The sequence below is a fragment of the Mytilus californianus genome, unplaced genomic scaffold (assembly GCF_021869535.1).
Source record: "Mytilus californianus isolate M0D057914Y unplaced genomic scaffold, xbMytCali1.0.p SCAF_11, whole genome shotgun sequence".
Classification (NCBI taxonomy): domain Eukaryota; kingdom Metazoa; phylum Mollusca; class Bivalvia; order Mytilida; family Mytilidae; genus Mytilus; species Mytilus californianus.
In genome coordinates, this window is record NW_026262593.1 from 43,948,717 (window position 1) to 43,971,460 (window position 22,744).

General features: G+C 32.9%; 1 protein-coding gene across 1 annotated transcript; it reads left to right on the plus strand.

Moving 5' to 3' along the window:
• Positions 1 to 10,380: 10,380 nt before the first annotated feature.
• On the plus strand, positions 10,381 to 21,926 carry LOC127720160 (TLC domain-containing protein 2-like). Its single transcript, XM_052226633.1, has 4 exons — positions 10,381 to 10,777; positions 14,017 to 14,111; positions 19,757 to 19,839; positions 21,348 to 21,926. The coding sequence occupies exons 1-4, from the start codon at positions 10,500 to 10,502 to the stop codon at positions 21,717 to 21,719; spliced, it is 828 nt and encodes a 275-aa protein (XP_052082593.1). The 5' UTR covers positions 10,381 to 10,499; the 3' UTR covers positions 21,720 to 21,926.
• The last annotated feature ends 818 nt before the right edge of the window (positions 21,927 to 22,744 follow it).

Consider the following 22,744-nt stretch of genomic DNA (forward strand, 5'->3'; position numbering starts at 1 on the left):
CACAAATTCAACATATGTTCAATCTTTTTGTAAAGTGTATGGGATCTGGATTAAAAACTGAAGTAGGAGTTGATTACACAAAACTCGTATCCTCTTTCATTGAAATTCAAGTTTTAAAGTCTTGAAAAATGAGCCGTTTGGCTAAACTAAGAATTCTCTACGTTGTCCATGGTACCAGACGTAGAGGTAGAAATTTCCACTAAAATGGCCAATAGTACTTATGTCATAGGCCCGTACGAGTTTTTCAGCATAGGGTGATGGGTACCTGGTATGTCATATAGTCCAAATCACTATTGGCGACTGGCCTAACTAAGAGATTCTCCACATTGGCCAATGTACCAGAGGAAAAGACGGCGAGACATTGCCACTAAATTTGCCCATAGCGGTAATGCCTAAACCCGTACGAGTTTGTGAGAAATGGGAAAAGGGGGGGGTATTTGGTATGTAGCATAGTGCAACTTCACTTTAGCCGGCTGGCTAAACTAACAGATTCTCCATGTTGGTCATGGTATCATACAATACTTTATTCCCTAAAATCCAATACTACCTGAGGTAGAAGGAGATATTGCCTCTTAGATGGTCTATAGCACTTATGCCCTTATCCGCATGAGTTTGTCAGCATAGGGTTCAGGTACTTGGCATGTCACATAGTCCATCTTAACTATTGACGGCTGGCCAAACTAAGAGATTCCCTACGTTGGCATTGGTACCGGAGGTAGAAGATATTGCCTTTAAAATGACACACAACACTTATGCCCTAGACCCGTACAAATGTGTCAGCATATGATGAACAGGGGGGACCTGATATGTCACATAGTCTAATTTAACTATTGCCGAAAGGCCAAACAAAGAGATTCTCCACGTTGGCCATGGTACCAGAGGTAAAAGTAGATACTGCCTCTAAAACAGCTCATAGTACTTATGCCCTAGACGCGTTCGACTGTTAAAATAAAAAGCGTTATATATAGTTTAAAACATTTGAGTCTTATAATGATAGTTTGAGTCTACTCCACCCTTACCTCAGAGTTAATAAAAACAATCCCTACGGAAATACTTCTGTCCGCACTAGGTGCAAAGAGAAGCTGGGTAACTGAGTTCTACTTGAGAAAAATACAGGGTGTTGTTCATGGTATCATACAATACTTTATTCCCTAAAATCCAATACTACCTGAGGTAGAAGGAGATATTGCCTCTTAGATGGTCTATAGCACTTATGCCCTTATCCGCATGAGTTTGTCAGCATAGGGTTCAGTTACTTGGCATGTCACATAGTCCATCTTAACTATTGACGGCTGGCCAAACTAAGAGATTCCCTACGTTGGCATTGGTACCGGAGGTAGAAGATATTGCCTTTAAAATGACACACAACACTTATGCCCTAGACCCGTACAAATGTGTCAGCATATGATGAACAGGGGGGACCTGATATGTCACATAGTCTAATTTAACTATTGCCGAAAGGCCAAACAAAGAGATTCTCCACGTTGGCCATGGTACCAGAGGTAAAAGTAGATACTGCCTCTAAAACAGCTCATAGTACTTATGCCCTAGACGCGTTCGACTGTTAAAATAAAAAGCGTTATATATAGTTTAAAACATTTGAGTCTTATAATGATAGTTTGAGTCTACTCCACCCTTACCTCAGAGTTAATAAAAACAATCCCTACGGAAATACTTCTGTCCGCACTAGGTGCAAAGAGAAGCTGGGTAACTGAGTTCTACTTGAGAAAAATACAGGGTGTTGTTCGGCTTAGTTTTTTAAACAATACGCCCAAAGTTGGGGTCACACCCTACCCCACCCTTACCTCAGAGTTAATAAAAATTTTCCTACGGCAATACTTTTGTCCGCACTAGGTGCAAACGGATGCTGGGTGAAACTCCCGCCTTCAAAAAGCGCGACGGTGTCAATCATTCTATAAATTAAAAATCGATATGTGTCGAAACAAGGCAACAAACCATTTCTAGTATATCAATATTTCGTAATATAAGAAACATATAGCAGTATTGTTCTCGAAATATTGAGATAAATAAAATTGATAAATTGATTGTCATTTTTAATCGATATAATTAAATTCGATTATAATTTGTATCGACATAAATATATCGACATCGACTTCAAGTCAATATTTTTTATATCGCATTGTTTTGATATAACACAATATTTCGATATATTTTTCATAATTTATCGCGGTATCGCCACATAAGTCGACATAAAATATATCGATAAGTATGATATTACGCAACAAGTCAATAGCAACAACAGCAAAAAAAGATCCCCATATGCTTCCGTACGTATACCTTTGGTATCTTTATTTTGTTCAATATCTAAAATGATTTAAAATTAGAAGTTAATTTCTCTCTGTGATATCTTTTTTTTCTAATTCCATTTCCCGAACTACACGAATTCAGCGTTAGTCTTTGCTATCAATATTTTCTTAACAGAGATACAAATATAACAAGCTATTCGCGAAACCTCAGGTCAAATGTCAATTCATGGAGTGTTTGATAATTTCCCAAAACTATTAAGAATGAACTTTTATTTTTGAGTGATGAGGGCTTTTTGTTTATAAACTCACTGCCATATGACCCCAAGTGTCATGAGGTATTTGACAACTTTTACCCTTTTACCATTACTGGCAAAACACACGTTCATGTTTTTTTTTCTTCAAAATACCGTTAGATAAGTTTTACTTGAAAATGTAAGGTTTAAATATGAAAAAGAGGGAGAAAAAACCAAACAATGCAATCAAAAACCATATGTCGAATCAACAAAAATACAACAAAAATACCGAACGCCAAGGTAAATGTAAAAAGGGGAAGTCCATAAAAACTGACAAAATCAAACGTGAGACTAACAACCAAGGGAACGAATGGAAAACAACCGTCATATTACTGACTTGGTACAGGCATTTTCCGAAGACAATGGTGGGTTAAACCTGGATTTATAGCTAGCTAATCCACCCACTTGTATGACCGTTATTTATAGAAACTGTTCCTTTATAATGACAAAACTGGATGAGCAACACAAACCGACATAATAGGTAAATGTGACAATAATTGGGATTCAGCAGGCAAAAACTGTATAAACATAAACCAGACATACAACACAATTGACTAAAAAAATTCAAACAAACCTGCAAATAAATCTAACAAGACACCAACAAAAAAGCTTTTGTAGTTGATAGTATATAGTATACACATTTTCGATAAAGTACAAATTAAGTTAAATATAAGGACAAGGGTAAACAAAATAAAAACAACACTGTAAAACCATGTTGCGTCCGAATCGCACCGTTGAACCCACCTGCGTCAGGATCGTTCAAAGCCTAAACAGACAATATATGGTTGAAAGAAGAAAAAGACATAAAGACAAACATTAGTCCACTAAAAAACACAGAAACACAGTAACATAAACCCGAAGCATCGTAAAATAGAAGTGAACTCAAGTTAATCATAGGGTAAGTACGTTCCACTAGTAACAATCCATCGTGTTACTCAGTAATAAGTGTCTTTCGATGACGTTACTATCGAGAAAAAGAGGACGTGTACTAATTATCCAATATATTCCAAATAATTTCATGTAACTTATAGGAAAGTTTTTTTATTAAACTAAACTCAATCTATATTTGAAAAAAATATACTAAAATCAAGTATTGAATTTATCATTATTATTATGTCCAAGCAATTTGCAATAAATATCAACCACGAAAATCACAAAAATGCTAATATGTTTGAATCATTGACATTGATATATTCAGCTTTTTAACGATTCAGAAGATAACCTAACACATTTTGAAGATCCAATGTATTATTATAAAACATAATCATATTTGGTGATAAGAGTTTCAACTGGTTATATCTTTGCACTATACGTCTTCCTGCACCTGCGTTACATGACTATCTATAAATAAGGAGGGTTAGGAATATAAACATGAAAATGATAGAATTTTTTTTGTGGTAACAATCTTCTATTATGTAAAACTTAGTAGATGTGATATGATTGCGAATGAGACATCTATTCACCATAGACCACATAACATGGATATGAGCAATTATAGGTCACCAGAAGACCTTAAACCTACTTGTTTGGGTTTAGTGGTAGTACTTCGCTTGTGTAAATTATAGAAAGACGTGTGTACATTTCAAACTCTGTTTACTATACTGACTAGAGACGTTATGCATACAATAAGCGTAATAATGATATGACGTTACAATACGTTACGTTAACAATTAGAGTTGCATAAGTAAGTGTCTCTGTATTGCGGTTAATTCGTAATACTCCGGCCGCAGGAAAGTGAAAAAGAAAAAAACTTGAATAAAATCGAAAATTTCAAACATTTACATTAAATTAAATCACTTTAAAGTCCATGTAGTAAAACGAATAACTTCTTTAAAGTTCATATAAAAAGAAATTAAATTTACTGAACAGTCTCTATGTAAATCACAAACATGAAATTACAATGTCTATTTGTCTTCCTTTGATCGACGAAATTTGGTAGCCTTTTTGATTTGCACATGTTCATTATAGAAACTTCAAGTCAATGAGTATATTTGATCAATCGGACGATTAGTAAATCCGTTTTTTCCTTGATCGGTTACTATATAATTTCTGTATTTCTGTTTCCCTGCTCAGTCTACTGATAATTCTCGATGTTCTGTTCTTGGTTACGTAATAGTTCCTAGGTAGATCAGGCAAATTCTCTTTACATGGTAATTTTGATATACAGTAATTGTCGTGACATGCTATAGTTGACTCGTATGTCTTGTAGTAGTGTTCGTCCTTTTCTGTAGATTCAGCAGGCTCGATTCCCAGAGATTCCAACTTCCAAAATTGCTCCAGATCTTCCCCTTCCTTCATGTATTTTACTAATACATTCAACGTAGCAGCTGGTACTGTTGATTTTTCTATTGTTGGCATTGGTCCAGACAATAAATATCCCAGTTTTGACTTAACTGCAGTGGGACCCATTCCTCGTAGTATCTCATTTTCGACGATGTCCCAGTAGTAATCTGCTCCAATCAACATAGATATTTCAAAATGTTTCTCCTCACTTACAGGATGGGCTAATTGTATACCTTGTAAATATGGCAACTTTAACGCTTCGTAATGGGTACGATTTGATAGCGGTGCAGCGATTGTTGGTACTATGAGTACTTCCATTGATAATTTACCTCCATGTATAGTCTCTAAATGAACAACGGCTTTTTCTAGGTTTCTTACATTACGATTAGTTTCTCCAAAGGCAGCAAGACTAAGTGTACTCATTCCACAGGGTTTTAATTGTAACTGTTTTGCTAGATCATCCGTGATAAAAGATTGTTGTGAGCCTTCGTCTAAAAGAATATTTGTTACAGTGGAATTATTGCCTACTGAAACTTATGATACTGCTGTTTTTAAGAGTACGTCGGTTCTCTGTTTCACGGGATTTTCATACGATGTGTAAACTGTAGCTGTGTGTGTTTCTACTTCACTATTCATAGTATTTACGGCTGCGCTTGTTTGTCTGGTTGTTTGGTTCTCAGTGTGTTGTTTCTTATGACATAAGCTAGTGTGATGCTTTCTGTTGCATTTTCGACATGTATATTTAGACGTACACTCTGAAATTTTGTGACTTCCAAAGCAGTTAAAACAAAGCTTTTTCTGTTTGATAAACGCATAGCGCTTTTCATTCGTTGCTACTTTTGTGCACTCAGATGCAAAATGTTGTTCTTGGCAAAACACGCATAATTTTACCTTATTTTTTTTGTTCTTATTTCCTCCGTTCTGTTGTATACTAGTGTTGTACCTTGGTGTTGCTCCAGTATGGAATGATGCGGTAGGTGTCAAAGTGTCGGACATTTTGAAATTTCCTGCTTCCTGTACATATGCTTCTTTGCCAATGGCTTCTCTCAATGACCTAATATCCCAGCTATTATTACAATGTTCCCGAGTTAGACTTTTACGCATTTCAGTGGGAAGTTTACCAAATATAATCGGGACCAGTAGTGACCCAAAGGTATCCTGAGATTGTCCTAGTGACTCTAAACCCCGTATACTGGTTTCCATTTTGTCGTTAAAATGTCTAAGATTGGTTGGCGATAGTGACGGGCTGGGCAGTTCCAATAAGTTTTGCATGTATGCGTTGATAATGTGTTGTTTTTGTCCAAAACGCTCCTTTAATAGATGAATTGCTTGTTCATAGTTGGCGCTAGTGAGAGCTAGTCCTGAAATGCATTGCTCAGCTTCCTGAACGATTTGGGATTTTAAGTAGCTGAATTTCTGTACATTTGTGAGAGACGGATTTGTGTGTACTGTTGTTTGGAAAGAATCCCAGAAGGTTTGCCATGCTAAGATATCCCCGGAAAATGTCGGTAATTCAAGTTTAGGTAGCCTGTGATAAAGGTTTGACGGGATTACGGGAATATGTTGTGACGGGTTTGTTTCTAAATCTTCATGAGTTTGATTACAATTCTGATTGAGTATAGTATTAGTAGTGTGATGCGATGAAGAATGTGCATAATTACTCACCATTTGTTGTGGTACACTTGCCTTTGAGTCTGACAGTATATCCTTAAATTTGCGAATAGTGATTTCCATCTGAAAAGTGTAGTCATCCGTATCCAATATTTCTTGTTCCATTTCTCCGACTTCCGTAATGTCAATAATCTTGTTGTCCAAATCCTGTAAAACGTCTCTTTTCTTCTCGAGTGTTTCAACTGTTGCACAGAGTTCCTGATTAGAAATTTCATTTTCGGCAATTTTTTCATCTGTTCTGTGAATTAGTCTGGTAACGGCGCTTCTGTGTCCGCCACGTATAGCCTTAAACTTCTTCATAAGTCACGGCACCAATGTTTGGGTTTAGTGGTAGTACTTCGCTTGTGTAAATTATAGAAAGACGTGTGTACATTTCAAACTCTGTTTACTATACTGACTAGAGACGTTATGCATACAATAAGCGTAATAATGATATGACGTTACAATACGTTACGTTAACAATTAGAGTTGCATAAGTAAGTGTCTCTGTATTGCGGTTAATTCGTAATACTACTTGTTTAAATAAAAACACAACAAAACCTTTGCGTTTTATATATAAACTTTTCACCTTAATACCGAATGAGACTTATCTTTGAATGTTTACAAACCATGAGCAACAATTGGTTTCACTAGTGGAGCAGGATTTGCCAACATTTTCGGAGCAACTGAAATCATCCCGGGCTTTTGATTGAGTTCTTCTTTCTCAGCCTTTATGTTTCTATGTAGTGTTTTGTGAATGTTTTTGTGTCTTCGTCGTCTATCGGTGTCATGACGATTAGTTTCTGTTCCATGTTTGATGTACCATTGGTGTCTTCCACCTCTTTTTCACAATGATCCCCATGACACAAGATATGTGTACAGCTATCGTAGATTTTTGCCATGGCGTTTTCAGTTACTTTGAATTTGAATATCCATTAGGTAACTTTCGCCTCATTTTTGTAATACAATGGTAATTTCGGACCATGCAGTCTCTTTTTCAGATGTGCCAAAAAACTGGAATAATTCTTGATTAAATCAAAATTTTGGTTTCCTAGAATAAAAAAAAATCCCTCGTAGAATAATGAAAATGGATTGAACTCAATCATCGAAGTCCAAGAATATTTGTCAATACAAGATCAAACAAGCCTGAGGAAATACATGATAAATTGTGAAATATCTATATGAAAGTTACAACTATACGGCAAATGTTATTGCTGTAAGGTATAATATGCATCGGATAAGTTAACCATTTGACTGGAAAATTAAAGATCAAACTTTCATCCATTTACTTTTTTTAGTGTATTTCTTTTCAGACTCAATGGATATTTAATTAAGTAAGGTTTTTAATTAAAACAAAGATATAATGATACACCGTTGTAAATAGGACGCATGACCAATGTATAAAAAAGCAGCCGGTAAGAACAAAAAACGCTTTCCGGGTATTTAAAGTTTTTTTTCTAAACACATAAAATGGCGTATTGGTAACCCTTCTTTTAATTCTTAATCGTTTTTCAAAACTTGATATGCAAATATTTCAAATATTTACATTTACTGAATTGAAAATTATGTTTTATTTGTCCGATTTTTCTGTTCATACGTTCTAATCTATACAAAAATATGATAATTTGAAGTTGGATTTCATCTTTCGTAAAGAAAAAAATTAATGATACTGATTACGAAAGCTAATAGGCACACGTAGCGTTGTTATGTAACTTCTGCCGAACTATACATTTCTGAACTTATACCATATTCAGTCCTGAATTAATTTTTCTTTTAATTATTATGAGATACATTATATGGTAAAGTAACATGTGATCTGACTTCAGAAGAAATCACCTACTGATATATATATATCTATTTATCGGTATTGTTACACAATCTTTTAGACTCATATATATATATATATATATATATATATATATATGTTACAGTGAATTTGTATAATCAGGGATTATGTAGAATCCCTAAAATTTTCAGGGATTATGTATAATCACTGGTTAGTTTAGGGATTATATATAATCACTAAAATTTTCAGGGATTATGTATAATCACTAGAAAAAACGTCAGGGATTATACAGAATAACTGAAATGATATTAAAATATATAACATATTGAAATATATTTAAAGTTAACCGTAATATATCAAAATAATAACCTTAATATGTTAAAACGTTAGGCATAATATATTAATATGATAGACATAAAAATACTGAAATGTTATACACAATATAATTAGATGATAAGCACAATATAATTAAATGATAAGCAAAATATATATAGAATAATTGTTTTTTTTTTAATACTGACTTTATCAGTAATAATATCAAGCGAGCCCTTTTTGACACTGACTTTATCAGTATTAATAATATCAAGCAAGCCCACAAGGGCGGGTTGATGAAGTCAGTATGAAAATATTAAATGGCATAATGATTATTCTTTTTATCTGATTGTTTTAGCAATTGTTTTTAGGTTGAGAATATGAAATAAAATGAAATTGTCATTAAAACTATTTTTATGCGTACAATCGTTTTGATAAATGTTCGTCCATTGTATGAATGAAGTCAAATGTTATGCACAATATTTTAAAAATAAACATTTTATTTACAAACTAAATTTGGATGGCATCGACTATTACACATGTGCCCTGCTTTTCTACAGGCATACCTATCAAATTCACATCTGTTTTTACCACAATATCAACATTTAAAAACAACCTTGTCCTCCATATTGAATCAGATTTTATGGCACGTCTCAGAGAAATAGAGTTTTCAGCACAAACATCTGAAGGTACCAATGAAGGGAAATCAGCAACCTCAAACTGATTTCTTGTATTAAAGATCCGAGCAGGATTCCATGCTATATGGCAAGGCGATATCCTTCTACAGTCTTTTCGTGAATAATGACCTTTATGTTTTTTGGGATCTCCCTTTCCTGGAACCACTAGTGGAATTGGTATGATCATGGAAGTAATATTGAAAGGAATAACAACAACGCCAGTTAAATATTACTTCCATGGTATGAGATATGCATATGTTGCATTTTGTTTTTCCTCTGCAATTTGCATTAACTTTTGAGCATACGTTTTCTTCAACCCAAGCAACATCTGTGCCTGTGCCGAGCTTATTTGTTAGTGACATAATGAGGTTCAACACTTGAATAAAATGTAAAGGGAAAAACTCATCACTTAAGATTCACATAGTAGATCAGGAATGAAAACTGTTTACTTAAACTTTCAAGGAATAAGAAAAAAAAATGATAATTTGTCTATGTTAATTTGTTTCATCATCTTTGGAGCTTTTAATTATTGATAATCCCTGAAATCATATTAGGGAATTTGTAGAATAATAATTAAAATTATCAGTGATTATATAAAATCACTGGTCATTTTCAGGGAATCTATATAATCACTAATGATTTTAGTGATTCTACATAATCCCTGAAAATTCAGGGATTCTACATAATCCCTGATTATACAAATTCACTGTAACATATATACAAGTATTTATATTCAAAAATGTGCACTGTACTCGAATTTACATATACCATTAAATCAGTCAGCTACTACGTACTAACTTTATCCGTAAAAATCTTATTCATTATTTGTACATGTACTTATACCATATTCAGTATTGGATAAATATTTATTTTGATTATTATTCGATACATTATAACACAAAGTAACATTTGTTCATATTCCAGAAGTAACCACCTTCTGATATACTTTTTTCGTATTTAAATATCTTCATTGTGGTCGAATTTACATATCCCATCAAATCAGTCAACAACAGTGTACTAAACTTATCCGTAAAAATCACATTTGTTACCAATAGTATAGAAAATCATTCATATACTTTAAATGATATAGAAATAAGATTAAACTTTATATTATAACATGTTAGTACAACAGTTTGATCACGTGTAGCGCGACATGGTGTTTGAACGTAAAAATGTAAATCCTGTTACAAGCCATTTTTGTATTTCTGATTTGTGTTATGATATATAAAATATGGATACCGGAAAAGAGCGTGTGAATACAGTGTTAATTCATACCAAGATATCAGATGATGACTTTGGTCATGAACAAGGAGTTAGAGATTTTGAATTCTGGTACACGTATATTTTCTTTGCTCTTGTTGTGATTTTCTTTTCAGTTACAAATCGATTAATCAAACATTATGGCACACCAAAAGCATCATCATATTCAGTGTATGACTCGTGGTTATGGAGAAATCTATCCGTATCATTACTGCATGGATTGTTGGTTGGTATTTGGAGTATTTTGAGGTATGTTGAGCGCGAGTTATATCCCTACAAAAATCAATTCTTACTTATTTGTATTGACAAAGATGAAAGTAGATATCTTGTCGATTTTCATAGGGCGGCTGAAGAGGCGCCTCGATACCTTTGTTATATCAATGGTCTGTTTTAGAGAAGATTAATAGCACGTGAAAATAAAAGATTCACTGTCATTTAAAAAGAATGAATTAAATGCAAAACTTTGTAAAAGTATCAATCATTTAACATGTTTAATATTCTGTAAAGGACATTCCCTCTTTTTACAACAATCAAAACTGTATTTTATGTCATAGACAATATGTTATTGACAGTATAAAAACGTGTTCCGGAAATCCAATAATTAAGTCATATGAAAACGATTTATACAATAATCATGATAGTACATTTGTAAAGTATTTTTATATTATACACATATATATAGGGTCTAAAAATAGCAACAATCAATATTCAATCTATCTTGGCGTGGATCAGTTTGAAAATAAACTGTTGCAGTTACTAAAATGAATTTTATAAATGCCTAAGACTGTAACATGTGCAACTTTAAAGTTACATTCTTAGGTAAATTTATAGAAGTCTATATATGACATAATTCGACTTTGCGATAGGATTAATCTTTAGTTACAACCACACGTATTAAGATCTATTTTGTATATTAAAATCTTTTAAAGTTGCAACACTGTGTTAGCATTCCCCCGACAATGCTATATTATTTGGATAAAGAAAATCACTGTTTAATATTGAAATAATCCCAAATATAAAATTGTAATCTCTCATTTCAAACAAAAATAGGTCAGATAAATCATATTGTTATAAGGGCTCACAGAGAATGAACAATAGTTGAATGGCCATTTAATCAGGAATAGCTATTACAGTTTCAAATCTTCTTAATATAGTATTTGAAACGCATTAAAACGTGTTAAAGGACATAACTGGTGATCATAGTACAGAGTTGAAACATTAGAGTATTTTTAGAATCACTTATATATTTCTGTGCGTTTGTTATCGTCCGGATTATGCATTAAATATTTAATGCTAAATCAGGAGTTTAAGCAAATAACTATTAATAGACCAAGCAATTAATTAGTCGAATTAATTTTATTACCGTTCTCTTTTTAATTGTGTCCATTTGTGTGTTTATGTGCGCATTTCATTGTATCTTTAATTTGTTTAAAGCTTTTAAATAATTTAAAATTTTCATTTCAAGACGAATGTTTTGTAAAGGCCGTTCTTCGTTCCACGCTAAACCGCCTCGGAGGTCTTTTGGCAGCGTGTTCGTCTCGAATACAGGAGGTCGTAGATTTGATCATGAGCGGGTCAAATCATAGACTTTAAAATAAGTATTTGCTTCTTCTCCGCTATTCACGCGGCATTAAGGAGTACGAGCAAAGACTGGTCGGCTCGGAGTCAGAATATTATACATATATTCCTGCGGTAACCTGATGAACTAGCACATTAAAAATCCGGCTCAGCGTGTCTTATATGGTTCAACCCACCATTTTTTTCTTAAAATGTCCTGTACCAAGACAGGAAAATGGCCATTGTTGTATTATAGTTCGTTTCTGTGTGTGTTACATTTTAATGTTGTGTTTTTGTTGTGTCGTTGTTCTCCTCTTATATTTGATGCGTTTCCCTCAGTTTTAGTTTGTAACCCGGATTTGTTTTTATCTCTATCGATTTATGAGTTTCGAACAGCGGTATACTACTGTTGCCTTTATTTATATAAAGCATGGTTCATATTCCTATCGTATTATAATTTTCTCGCTGTGAATATGCATTCAATGCGCCATGAGACGTCAAACAGCAATTCATCATCCATTATCGTTGTACTGCACTACATTAAATATTTGTCTTTACTATCCATAATTTGATAACAGGCATAATATTCAAACTATAACAAATATTATATTTTTAACATATATTGCTTCAATTTTTATTATGAACATCAGTCGTTCGATATATCGTATATTTGACCGGGAGTGTGGGTCAATAATTACATTGTACTGTGACGTCACAAGAACATCAATCGTTTTGAAAAAAAATCATAATTTTTTACAATATTTCAGCATAACAATCATAAAAATATTTCCACTTATCATGTTATCGAGAACGGAGCAATTAAATTTCAGAATTTTGAAAGGTTTTTATGTCTATTGAATAAAATACCGATATATAAAAATATGATTTAAAATGTTTTGTATTTACCGGAGAAAAACAAAAGTCTAATGTTTGTTTGATGACTTTAACAGTTCACTGTACAATAAAATGTAATGTATGTAACCTAGGTCAAAAGTAAAATGACAAAAATACTCCAAGGAAAAATTCAAAACGTAAAGAACTGATCGTAAATCTCCCCAAAACTATATAGACAGATGTTTCTTTTTAGGGAAATGACCGCGAACGCCATAACCGCACTGCCATATAACGATTCGTGACAACAGCTATTTGTTAACTATAACTGATGTTATAAGCAAAACTCGCTTTCATTCATTTTATAAATATTCCGCTTCACTATAAGCACTTGGTTAGACTTGATAAGAAAAAACAAGGAGACTATACCAAAGGGGACAATGGAAACCCATCAGTCAAATAAAATAAGGTAACAACAACAACCAGACTAAAAAACGACGAAAAGAAGAACAACATTCCCCAACAGACACATAAAACTAGAGAATTAGTAGCACAAACAATAGGAGGGAAAAGAGGCGAAAGATACCAAAGGGACATTCAAACTCATAAGTCGAAAATAAACTGACAACGCCATGGCTAAAAAAGACAAAAAGACAAAAAGACAAACAATAGTATAAAAACAACATAAAAACTAAAGACTGAGCAACACGAGCCCCATCAAAAACTTTGGGTGATCTCATGTGCTCCGGAAGGGTAAGCAGATCCTGCTCCACATGGGACACCCGTCGTGTTGGTCATGTTAGTACTGGTATGTTTAAGCAGTTTCTGCTCCACCAGTGACTCCCATCGTGTTACTCGGTAATCAGTGGCATTCAGTGACCTCACTTTCAATGAATAGAGGACGTAAACAAATTTGAAAACAATGTATTCAAAATATTTGCATGCAATTTGTAGATTCGGCAATTTTAACCAAACACAATCAGTAACTTTTAAAATATACTATATCTACTAAAAACTAGTTAAATTAAGTTAATAATATATAATATTAATTAAGTAGAAATCACAGGTTTGAGACATTGACTTTAATTATATATTTTCAGCTTTTTTGACCATTTAGAAGATAGTCCAACAATATATGAAGATCCGCTGTACTATTTTAATACATCATCGTATTTAATGATGATAGCTTCAACTGGTAAGATCTTTGGCCTGTGCTTTGTCATACACGGGGGACTTTGACGAAAACATGCGTTGTTACAAGACAACCGATAGATATATACTGATACTAAAAGTAGTATAAGTATATAGACCAGCACAAAAATAATAGAATTTCGCTATGCAGTAACAAAGCTACGTTTATGTTGATTTCACAAAAATTACAATTAAACTTATATGCTAGTAAGTCAACTAGATTTTTTAAGATACAGCTGCAGATTCTACGTATTTCACATACTTTGTAAGGTAAAAGAACTATTTTAAAGCTGTGAAGAAAACTAATTATACAAATTGAAATCAAATATGAAACGATATATTTTTATTTTAAAAAAGACTTTTAAGAAAAAAAAAAAAAAGAAAAAAACTATACTCGTGTTCTTCTTAATACAAAATACTAGTACACTAATAGATAAATATACAATTCGTTCTATCTGAATTTTCTCAGTTATATTGTATTTCTTGTCGTAACTTTCAAGTTGAGTAAGTTTTGAATTAATCAGAAGTGATGTCATAAGATAAAATCATGTTTTCTTAATTTAAATTTTAAATCATACAAAAATAATTTTCGGTATTTAAGTTGCAAAAGAGAAGGACCATTAAGCCCGTTGATCGACCCAATGATTTCAATACTAGGTGTATCAAGACCACATCGAGCTTTAAAAGCAGTCGGTGAATGAAATTAAATAACCCCTTCCACCAAAATAAACATACTTTGTAAAGAGAGGCGAAAGATACCAAAGGGACATTCAAACTCATAAGTCGAAAATAAGCTGACAACGCCATGCTAAAAAAGAAAAACAACAGTACACAAAACAAAACATAGAAAACTAGAGACAGAGCAACACGAACCCCACTAAAAACTGGAGGGTGATCTCATGTGCTAACATTTAAACTATTAATACATTTGCTGTCTGGGCGGCCTTATATAGAGTTACATATGTATCCATAAAAACCCTCTGAATTGTAGGTTTGACTAAAGTGTTTAACCAAAAAGTAAAATCACAAAAATACGGAACTCCTAGGAATATTCAAAAAGGAAAGTCCCTAATCAAATGGCAAAATCAAAAGCTCAAACACATCAAACGAATGTATAACAACTGTCATATTCCTGACTTGGTACAGGCATTTTCTTATGTAGAAAGTGGTTGGTTGAACCTGGTTTTAGAGCTAGCTAAACCTCTCACTTGTATGACAGTCGCATGAAATTCCATTATATTGACAACGATGCGTGAACAAAACAGACACAAAAGGTAAAAATGTCAAAAATAGGGGTACAGCAGTCAACATTGTGATATCATCTTAATCACTATAAAAACAAACAAATGTAACAAAGAAGCACAACAAGGCAACGATGCGTGAACAAAACAAACAGACATAATATGTAAAAATGTCAAAAATAGAGGTACAGCAGTCATCATTGTATTGTCATCTTAATCACTATAAAAACAAACAAATGTAACAAAGAAGCACAAAAAGACATACATCAAACTTAACATCCTCATTTTGCTTTTTTATTATACGATTTTATTTATCTATGTAAAATCCATCCATAAAGAATGGAAGGTTTTATGTACTTGCGTAGAATAGCGCGTTTGACGTCACACCGGTAGATATGAAATAATGTTGTAGTTCAAAGTATGACGGGATACATAAGCACAGAGTCATGTCAAATGAATATCACAAAAAAAAACAGACTTAACAGTAAAAGTAATATTAATAAAGAAAAATAAAAGAATACTATAACACGTTATTAAGATGATAAACAACGTCAGTACGCAGAATCTATACTTCAAGACCATCGTGTATTATTTGTGAAGTTGATACGGAATATTTATCAACAAGGTCTTGGTACCTTCCGATGATCTTTTTTAGAAACAGGACGAGCCGTTCTTTGACATACCCCTGGTTCATCAACTTTCTGCTCAGACACTGGTGACGTTTTACAAAGTCTGAGTAGGAGCTGCAAGCTCTTGAATACCGAATAAGTTGGGAAATGTATATCCCATATGCAGGTGAAGTTGGTATATTGCTACTAAGATGGGGGAAATTGATAATTTCAAAATAAAAATTGTCTCGTTTGTCATAGATTCTGGTACTGAGATGACTGTGTATGCCAAATTCGAGGTATAAATCTAAAAATGAGGCGGAGGAAGCCGTGTCTGTTGTTTCTTTAATTTCTAGTTCTGGGGGATATATTAATGGAACCCAATCAGAAAAGTTTTTGTTAATGGAAAGAACATCATCAATATATCTGAAAGTGAAATTAAATAACCTGGCTTCTTTGATCTTCTTGTTTTTGACAAGTGTCTGAAGGAACTCCGATTCATATGAAAATAAGAAGAAGTCGGCAAGGAGAGGCGCACAGTTCGTTCCCATAGGAATGCCGACAATTTGTTGAAAAAGTCTACCTCCAAATTCAACAAATATGTTGTCAATAAGAAACTCCAGCATACTGATCACTTGTTCCTATTTGTAGCATGTTTTACCCTTTTGTTCACTATTAACAAAACATGCCTTATGGTATCCCAAAGTAATAAATTTATAGCGTATGCTACCATTTTTATGTTGAAAAGCATTGAGGATTATTTCTTTTAGACGGTTTTTCAATTTCACATGGGGAAAGGTGGTATACAAGGTTGAAAAATCAAAAGTTTTGATAGAACTAATTTCAGAAAAAGACCGAGATTTAAAATTATCCAGAAGTTCTTTAGAGTTTTTAAGAATCCACATATGGTTAATACATGTACCACTACGCGAGTAAACAGTTTCACAGTATTTCTGAAACCCAATCATATTGCGGACAGAATTTTAGTCAATCTAATGGACAAAACATGCAGATGAGCCGGCAATGTACCGTTGTTTGTACGAAAGTTTGTGAAGTTTAGGTATCTAATACAAACAAGGTAAGTCCTCCGATTTGTTGTTCAATGCAATGTTCATTGAAGCCATGAAGGACTTATGATTCGCCAAAATATCATTTTTGTTAAATGATATGTTTTTGTATGTGGGATTACCTGAGTGCTCATTTATTCCTAATTCTTTTACAAGACACTCGTAGTAATACGATTCACATACAAAGACAATATTATTTGAAGCTTTGTTCGCAGGAACAACAACATACTTATCATGAAGAGATGATAGACATTTCACAGCCTCTTTGTCTCTGAAAACGGACTTTGGTTGATCATTCACACAGTTTTTCAACTTATGAAAGCGATGTTTTATCAGAGACCTGATTGTTTAGACCCATTTTGACAAGGTGTCAAGTTCAACTTCTTCTCGTTTAGCCCATGCTCTGGCGTAGTCCTCAATGGAATCCATAATTATTTTGAAGTTATGGTTCAAATTGATGTGTTGGGGTTCTCTAAACTTAAGACCATGAGAAATCACCTTTCGGAGATTTTCATGTTGAATTATGTTTAGATCCCCAGTAATAACATGGCCAGAGGGGCTGTAATTGTAAGGCGAGTGGGAACAGTCACATGTCAGAGGTTTTTTTTTGGGTATTGTTCTAAATCAAGGTCCTGTAATGCTTGTTTATGATGATGATGAGAAAGAAGGTCATCAAAGCTCCCAGAGGACGATCTAGATTTGGAAGACTTTTTTTTACATTAGGCCGATAGTAATGTTTTTGCCCATGACTAAGTTGGTTTTGTAAAGTAGTATTAAATAAACTCATTAGTATATACATTACCATCACTGCAGGCTGGACTTGACAAATTTCCTACTCCTTTGACATTATCATTGCAACCATATGGCATTGCAGTACCTAGTTCCCTTATCCAGAAATTTTCTCTATTTTTTCGGAAAGGAGTACTAGGTACAGGGCTATTTGTGTGGTGATAAATTTTCTCGATGATGCGTTCTTTCATATAGATAAAGAAGGATCATGGTCCGGTTGATTAAAATGGTTATAAAGAACCCTGAATTGCGGATCCTTATTATCAGACCGGTGTTGATTCATCCTTTTACGCAAAGTTTGTCGAGTTTCACCAACATAAAGTAGTCCACACAAAGTACTTTCAATTCCGTACACGACATTGTCCGTGGAACAGTCCAGAGGCTCGAAAGAATTAGTATAATACGTTTTTCCTGTTAAATTACTGGTAAAATCAGGAGTCGTGATTTTTAACTGCATACTTCATATAACATGTGTATTGTTTAAGGAACCAGTATATGTCCGGGTTTGGCTATACTTAAGGTCCTTTTTAATTTGTTCAGATCATAAAACCTTTGTGTAAATTTTGATATTTCAAATATTTCGGCCTCGGCTTTCACTGAAGAGATATTTATCATCGGAATGCGCATCTGGTGCAGTAAAATGTGTTTCGTTAATGTTAATAATAGTATATATATATATATATATATATATATATATATATATATATATATATATAACGCAAATTTAAAGATCTAACATTGTTGGGCTAAATTTGAAACGAAATATCCCTCTACCAAGAAATTTGTTTTGCATGCACACGTATAAAATTTGCAGTTTTTTCCAACGCAATCATAGGTTTGGACGTTGTTTTCAATTTAGACTTGTATATATATATATATATATATTTGACGTCTAGATATTAGAAACGATACTGTACACAATAAATAAATTATATATACGTCTAAAAAGTGTACAAAACACCATCAATATTAAAAAAAGGAAACAGTAAATATAAGTATCAATAAATATTTCGGTTAACAGATATCCTTCATCAATATGATTATGATGATGTAAAATGAATCCTATCAATCTATTCTGATTTTGCTAAAACAATCTTTAACGTAATACAAATTAAAAACCGAACCACGCTTGTATATTTCTAAAATTTCAAAGTTGACGCAGGTTAAGTATTGACAACAGAGACTGCATTAATGTGCATCTAAAATTAATAGTAATGTGCGATTTGAACTGGTATAATTCTACAATTTCACATTTGACGAAGGTTAAGTTATTACAACAGAGACTACGTAGATATACATTCCCAATGAATAACACTGTCCGATTTGAACTGGTATAATTCTAACATTTATCACACCTCCGTTGATTAACAAATTTAGCACATTACTTTCTGAAATGACATCCATCAAATACACTTGATGCCAAATATTTGGAAAGTGAAGCACTTATGAATTGGTAATACTAAACCTCGTTCTAAGATTTAGCCTAAAATAGAACCAGCTTGCTTGAGTGAATACATTATGTATTGTGAAAAAGAGGCGGAAGATACCAAAGGGAGTCAAACATTATTTCATATATTCTTTTATTAATCACAATAACCTTTTGACAAGGTTCTACAGTGATCACAAGTCCTTAAGCTTTCATTTGGTACCAAAATTACGCAAATATTTTACTGATTGACAAAGTAACAGCTATGCGTAGGACCTATTTTGTTTAAAATATGTACTACTTTCCAGTATGTTCTTTCTGTTCGGTTACGAATTAGTGGTTTTATACCTCATGAAGGATAAATAGATCTTGCTCCACAGGTGACACCCGTCGCGTGTCTCATGATATTAACAAATTTGGTGTCAAGTTTCATTCGGTGATGTCACAATTGAGGAAAAGAGGATATAATATGTATATGGAAATTAAAGATGATTATGATATCTCTTGATTTATTTCAGCGTATTTCTTCCACGACGCAATGGATATTGTATTAAGTAGGGTTATAAAGAAAAACAAAGAAATAATTATACACCATTTTGTTGTAAGTATTTTTTACTTGCTTAAATAGATCAAAGGCCGCATTACCAATCTTCTTTTTCCTTCTGTATATCTTTCTTTACAGAGTCTTAAAACATGTTCAGCTTCATGTGTGTACTCTAAAGTTTGGACCATATATTCTGTCATCTTCTTATTTTTACATTTATAAAGCCTTATAATAAAAAGAAGATACATGTTGTATTGATTCTTAACACAAAATTATTTGTTCACTTGATAAAACCAAAAGCAAATGAACAACGCTTTCATTTCATCATGGAGCAAACATTCACACACCGCACTTCAGACGGACCGTAGAACTGTCTTGATTGCCATTCACTAGTAAATCAATTTTATTTGAAACAGAATTTTGTTTGAACAAGTCTTAAAAAACTGAAGAAAAAAATCAGTAAGCCGGTTTAGTACTGCTCAGACACTTCGCTTGCAGTCAATTAAGACCTGTACAGTCTATTTCCAATTTGTCTGAACAGTATTTGGTTGACTGCAAGCGAAATGTCTGAATAGTTCTGAATTTACAATAAGAACATATCTGAAAAATTGCTTAAACTCTAAACAAGATTTCAAATTTTAGATTCAGACTTCATGATAATGGAAAGATCAAAATGGCCGTTTAAGACTTGATTTCATTTACCGGATATGTAATTTGTAGCTATATGTCGATACGTTCTAGTTTCTTCTTTTCTTTTTTTGTTGTTTTTTATTTCTATATAAAAGAATACCAAATACAAGTACAGGCTTGCATACAAAGTAATCAAAAACCGAAAGTATATGATAAGATATTATTAGTTATATGGTTTGCTACTGACCCCTTACTTAGAAGTTTTGAAAAAAAATTATGTTTCAGTAAATGGAAGGCATTAAATGTTTACGATGAAAAATAAATCTTGTTTCTTTGTTTTGAATATTTTCTCGGTACACTATTACATAACAAATAATGCATACCACTCTGGACCAAATGACAGATTATGAAACATTCGGTAATATCCAAAAAACTATGTAAGACTCACTTCACCCAATTTTTAACAGCATGTTAAAAGTTTCTAAAATCTCAAGTCATTTATTGATGGATTTGATCAATTAATGTCGGCGCCTCATGCCGGCTGTTTTTAAAATATCGAAGAAAAAAAGCCGTTTTTTACAATAGTAAAGACAATAGTTTCCTGAATTAAGCCACAAGTTTAATTTAATTTTTGTTCCCTATTCATATGTAATTTCAAGAACTTGTAACGTGCTGTTAAAAATCAGGTGTTGCAAAACCTTTTATTGAGTAGTATACACGGATCTTGGATTCGCTTCGGTCTATTTAAACTCTTTTTGAGATGACTGCACTGTTCATAAACAACCGTTTAGTCCGAAGTTGCATGATTTATATGTTTAATAATTTAGCTAACGTAATATTAACGTCCGAGGTGGAAAAGACCCGCTGGAACGACCACAATTTGCTGCTTTGTACATAACAAAGTAAAACAATTGTAATTGTATTTTATTTTTCAGATTTTGTTTTCATTTGGATATTACTGGCACGCCAAGGTTGGAATCGGATATGCCCATTTGAGTTTACTGTCTGAATTCAGCAGCTTCTTACTCCACGCTAGGAAACTAACGAGGATTATTGGCTTTTCGTCCGATTCATTACAGTATCACATATTTTCAGTTGTAAATCTGGTCTCTTTTTTCATTTTACGATTAATTCCTCTTTCTTTTGTTGTGTCCACGATTTATCCACAATATTTTTTAATGCGGGTACATATATTTTATTTTACAACTTTATCTTTATCGGCGACAATTATATGGGTTATTAATGTTGGTTTCTTTCTGAAGTTAATACGAACTGACTTTATACGTGTGAAACAGAAGAGGAAATGATAAATCAAGCATTGAAGATATACGTGTTAAAAATAGGAAGGCGTCGTAGCATATACCCTGTTTATATTAGAACAATAAGCTTACATTGTTGTTTTGCATACCGCATTTTGTTTTTCTTTTATACGAAAATATATTTGTTTTCTATATTTTTTTTACATATTTATGTATACAAATCTAATGTTTACATTAAACTATGATCATTATTTATATATTAATCACATCATTTGTATCATTAAAAGGAATGAAATGTTTGCCACTGGACGTAAAGTAACCAACAATCAACCAATCATCATTTTACGGACAAACAAGTTGACTAATTACGTTACGTTACATTTGTTTTGTGTAATAATTAAGAAAATTCTAATTTACAGTTGAATAGTTTGAAACATTGTTTACAAGGCCATTTGTTTTATTTCTGTGTTGCTAGAAATTCTATATGTAAATAATTGTTGGCATTGCACAAGATCGCGTTTTTGGCGTTCTGTTTACGATTGTTTTATGAAATCAATCCCGAAGTAGAGCCACTGATACTTCAGTGCAGGAAAGCATGATTCAAATATAAAGTAGGCTGAGAAGTATGAGCTTGCATGGCTTCAGAAGCTCTGTGATTTGTTTTACTTATCGTTGTTTTACTTGTGCTTTAGTTTTCTGTTATATAGGGTAAAGTGCTTTAAATTTTAAAGTTTAAGTTAAATTCACTGTTTTTCTAAATATGGGACGAACTATAGCCTGACCTTTTTTATATAGACACTTTTCTATGATTGTAGACATTGTGTGGACACCTCTAAATATTTCTTGTCCCTTTTTTGGGGGTCTGTCGGTAATTCTCTCATTTGCGTAATCCCGAATCTCCTTTTTGCATATCTAACGTAAAAATTTAACAAATTATGCCATGCCTACCTCATATACAAATAATGCGATCCTATTTAGATATTGCCCATGTTTAAATTCTGAAATTCTCTTTCAAATATTGATTTGTCTTGCTGCTCAAGGATATATTATTTTTAGAAAGTGGACAAGAAAAA

What these genes read in the sequence shown, in the direction of transcription:
- LOC127720160 (XM_052226633.1), top strand. Translation starts at nt 10,500, where the DNA reads ATGGATACCGGAAAAGAGCGTGTGAATACAGTGTTAATTCATACCAAG. An exon ending in AATGATGATAGCTTCAACTG is followed by an intron (nt 14,112 to 19,756) that starts GTAAGATCTTTG and finishes GATTTATTTCAG; the next exon opens with CGTATTTCTTCCACGACGCA. An exon ending in TAATTATACACCATTTTGTT is followed by an intron (nt 19,840 to 21,347) that starts GTAAGTATTTTT and finishes TTTATTTTTCAG; the next exon opens with ATTTTGTTTTCATTTGGATA.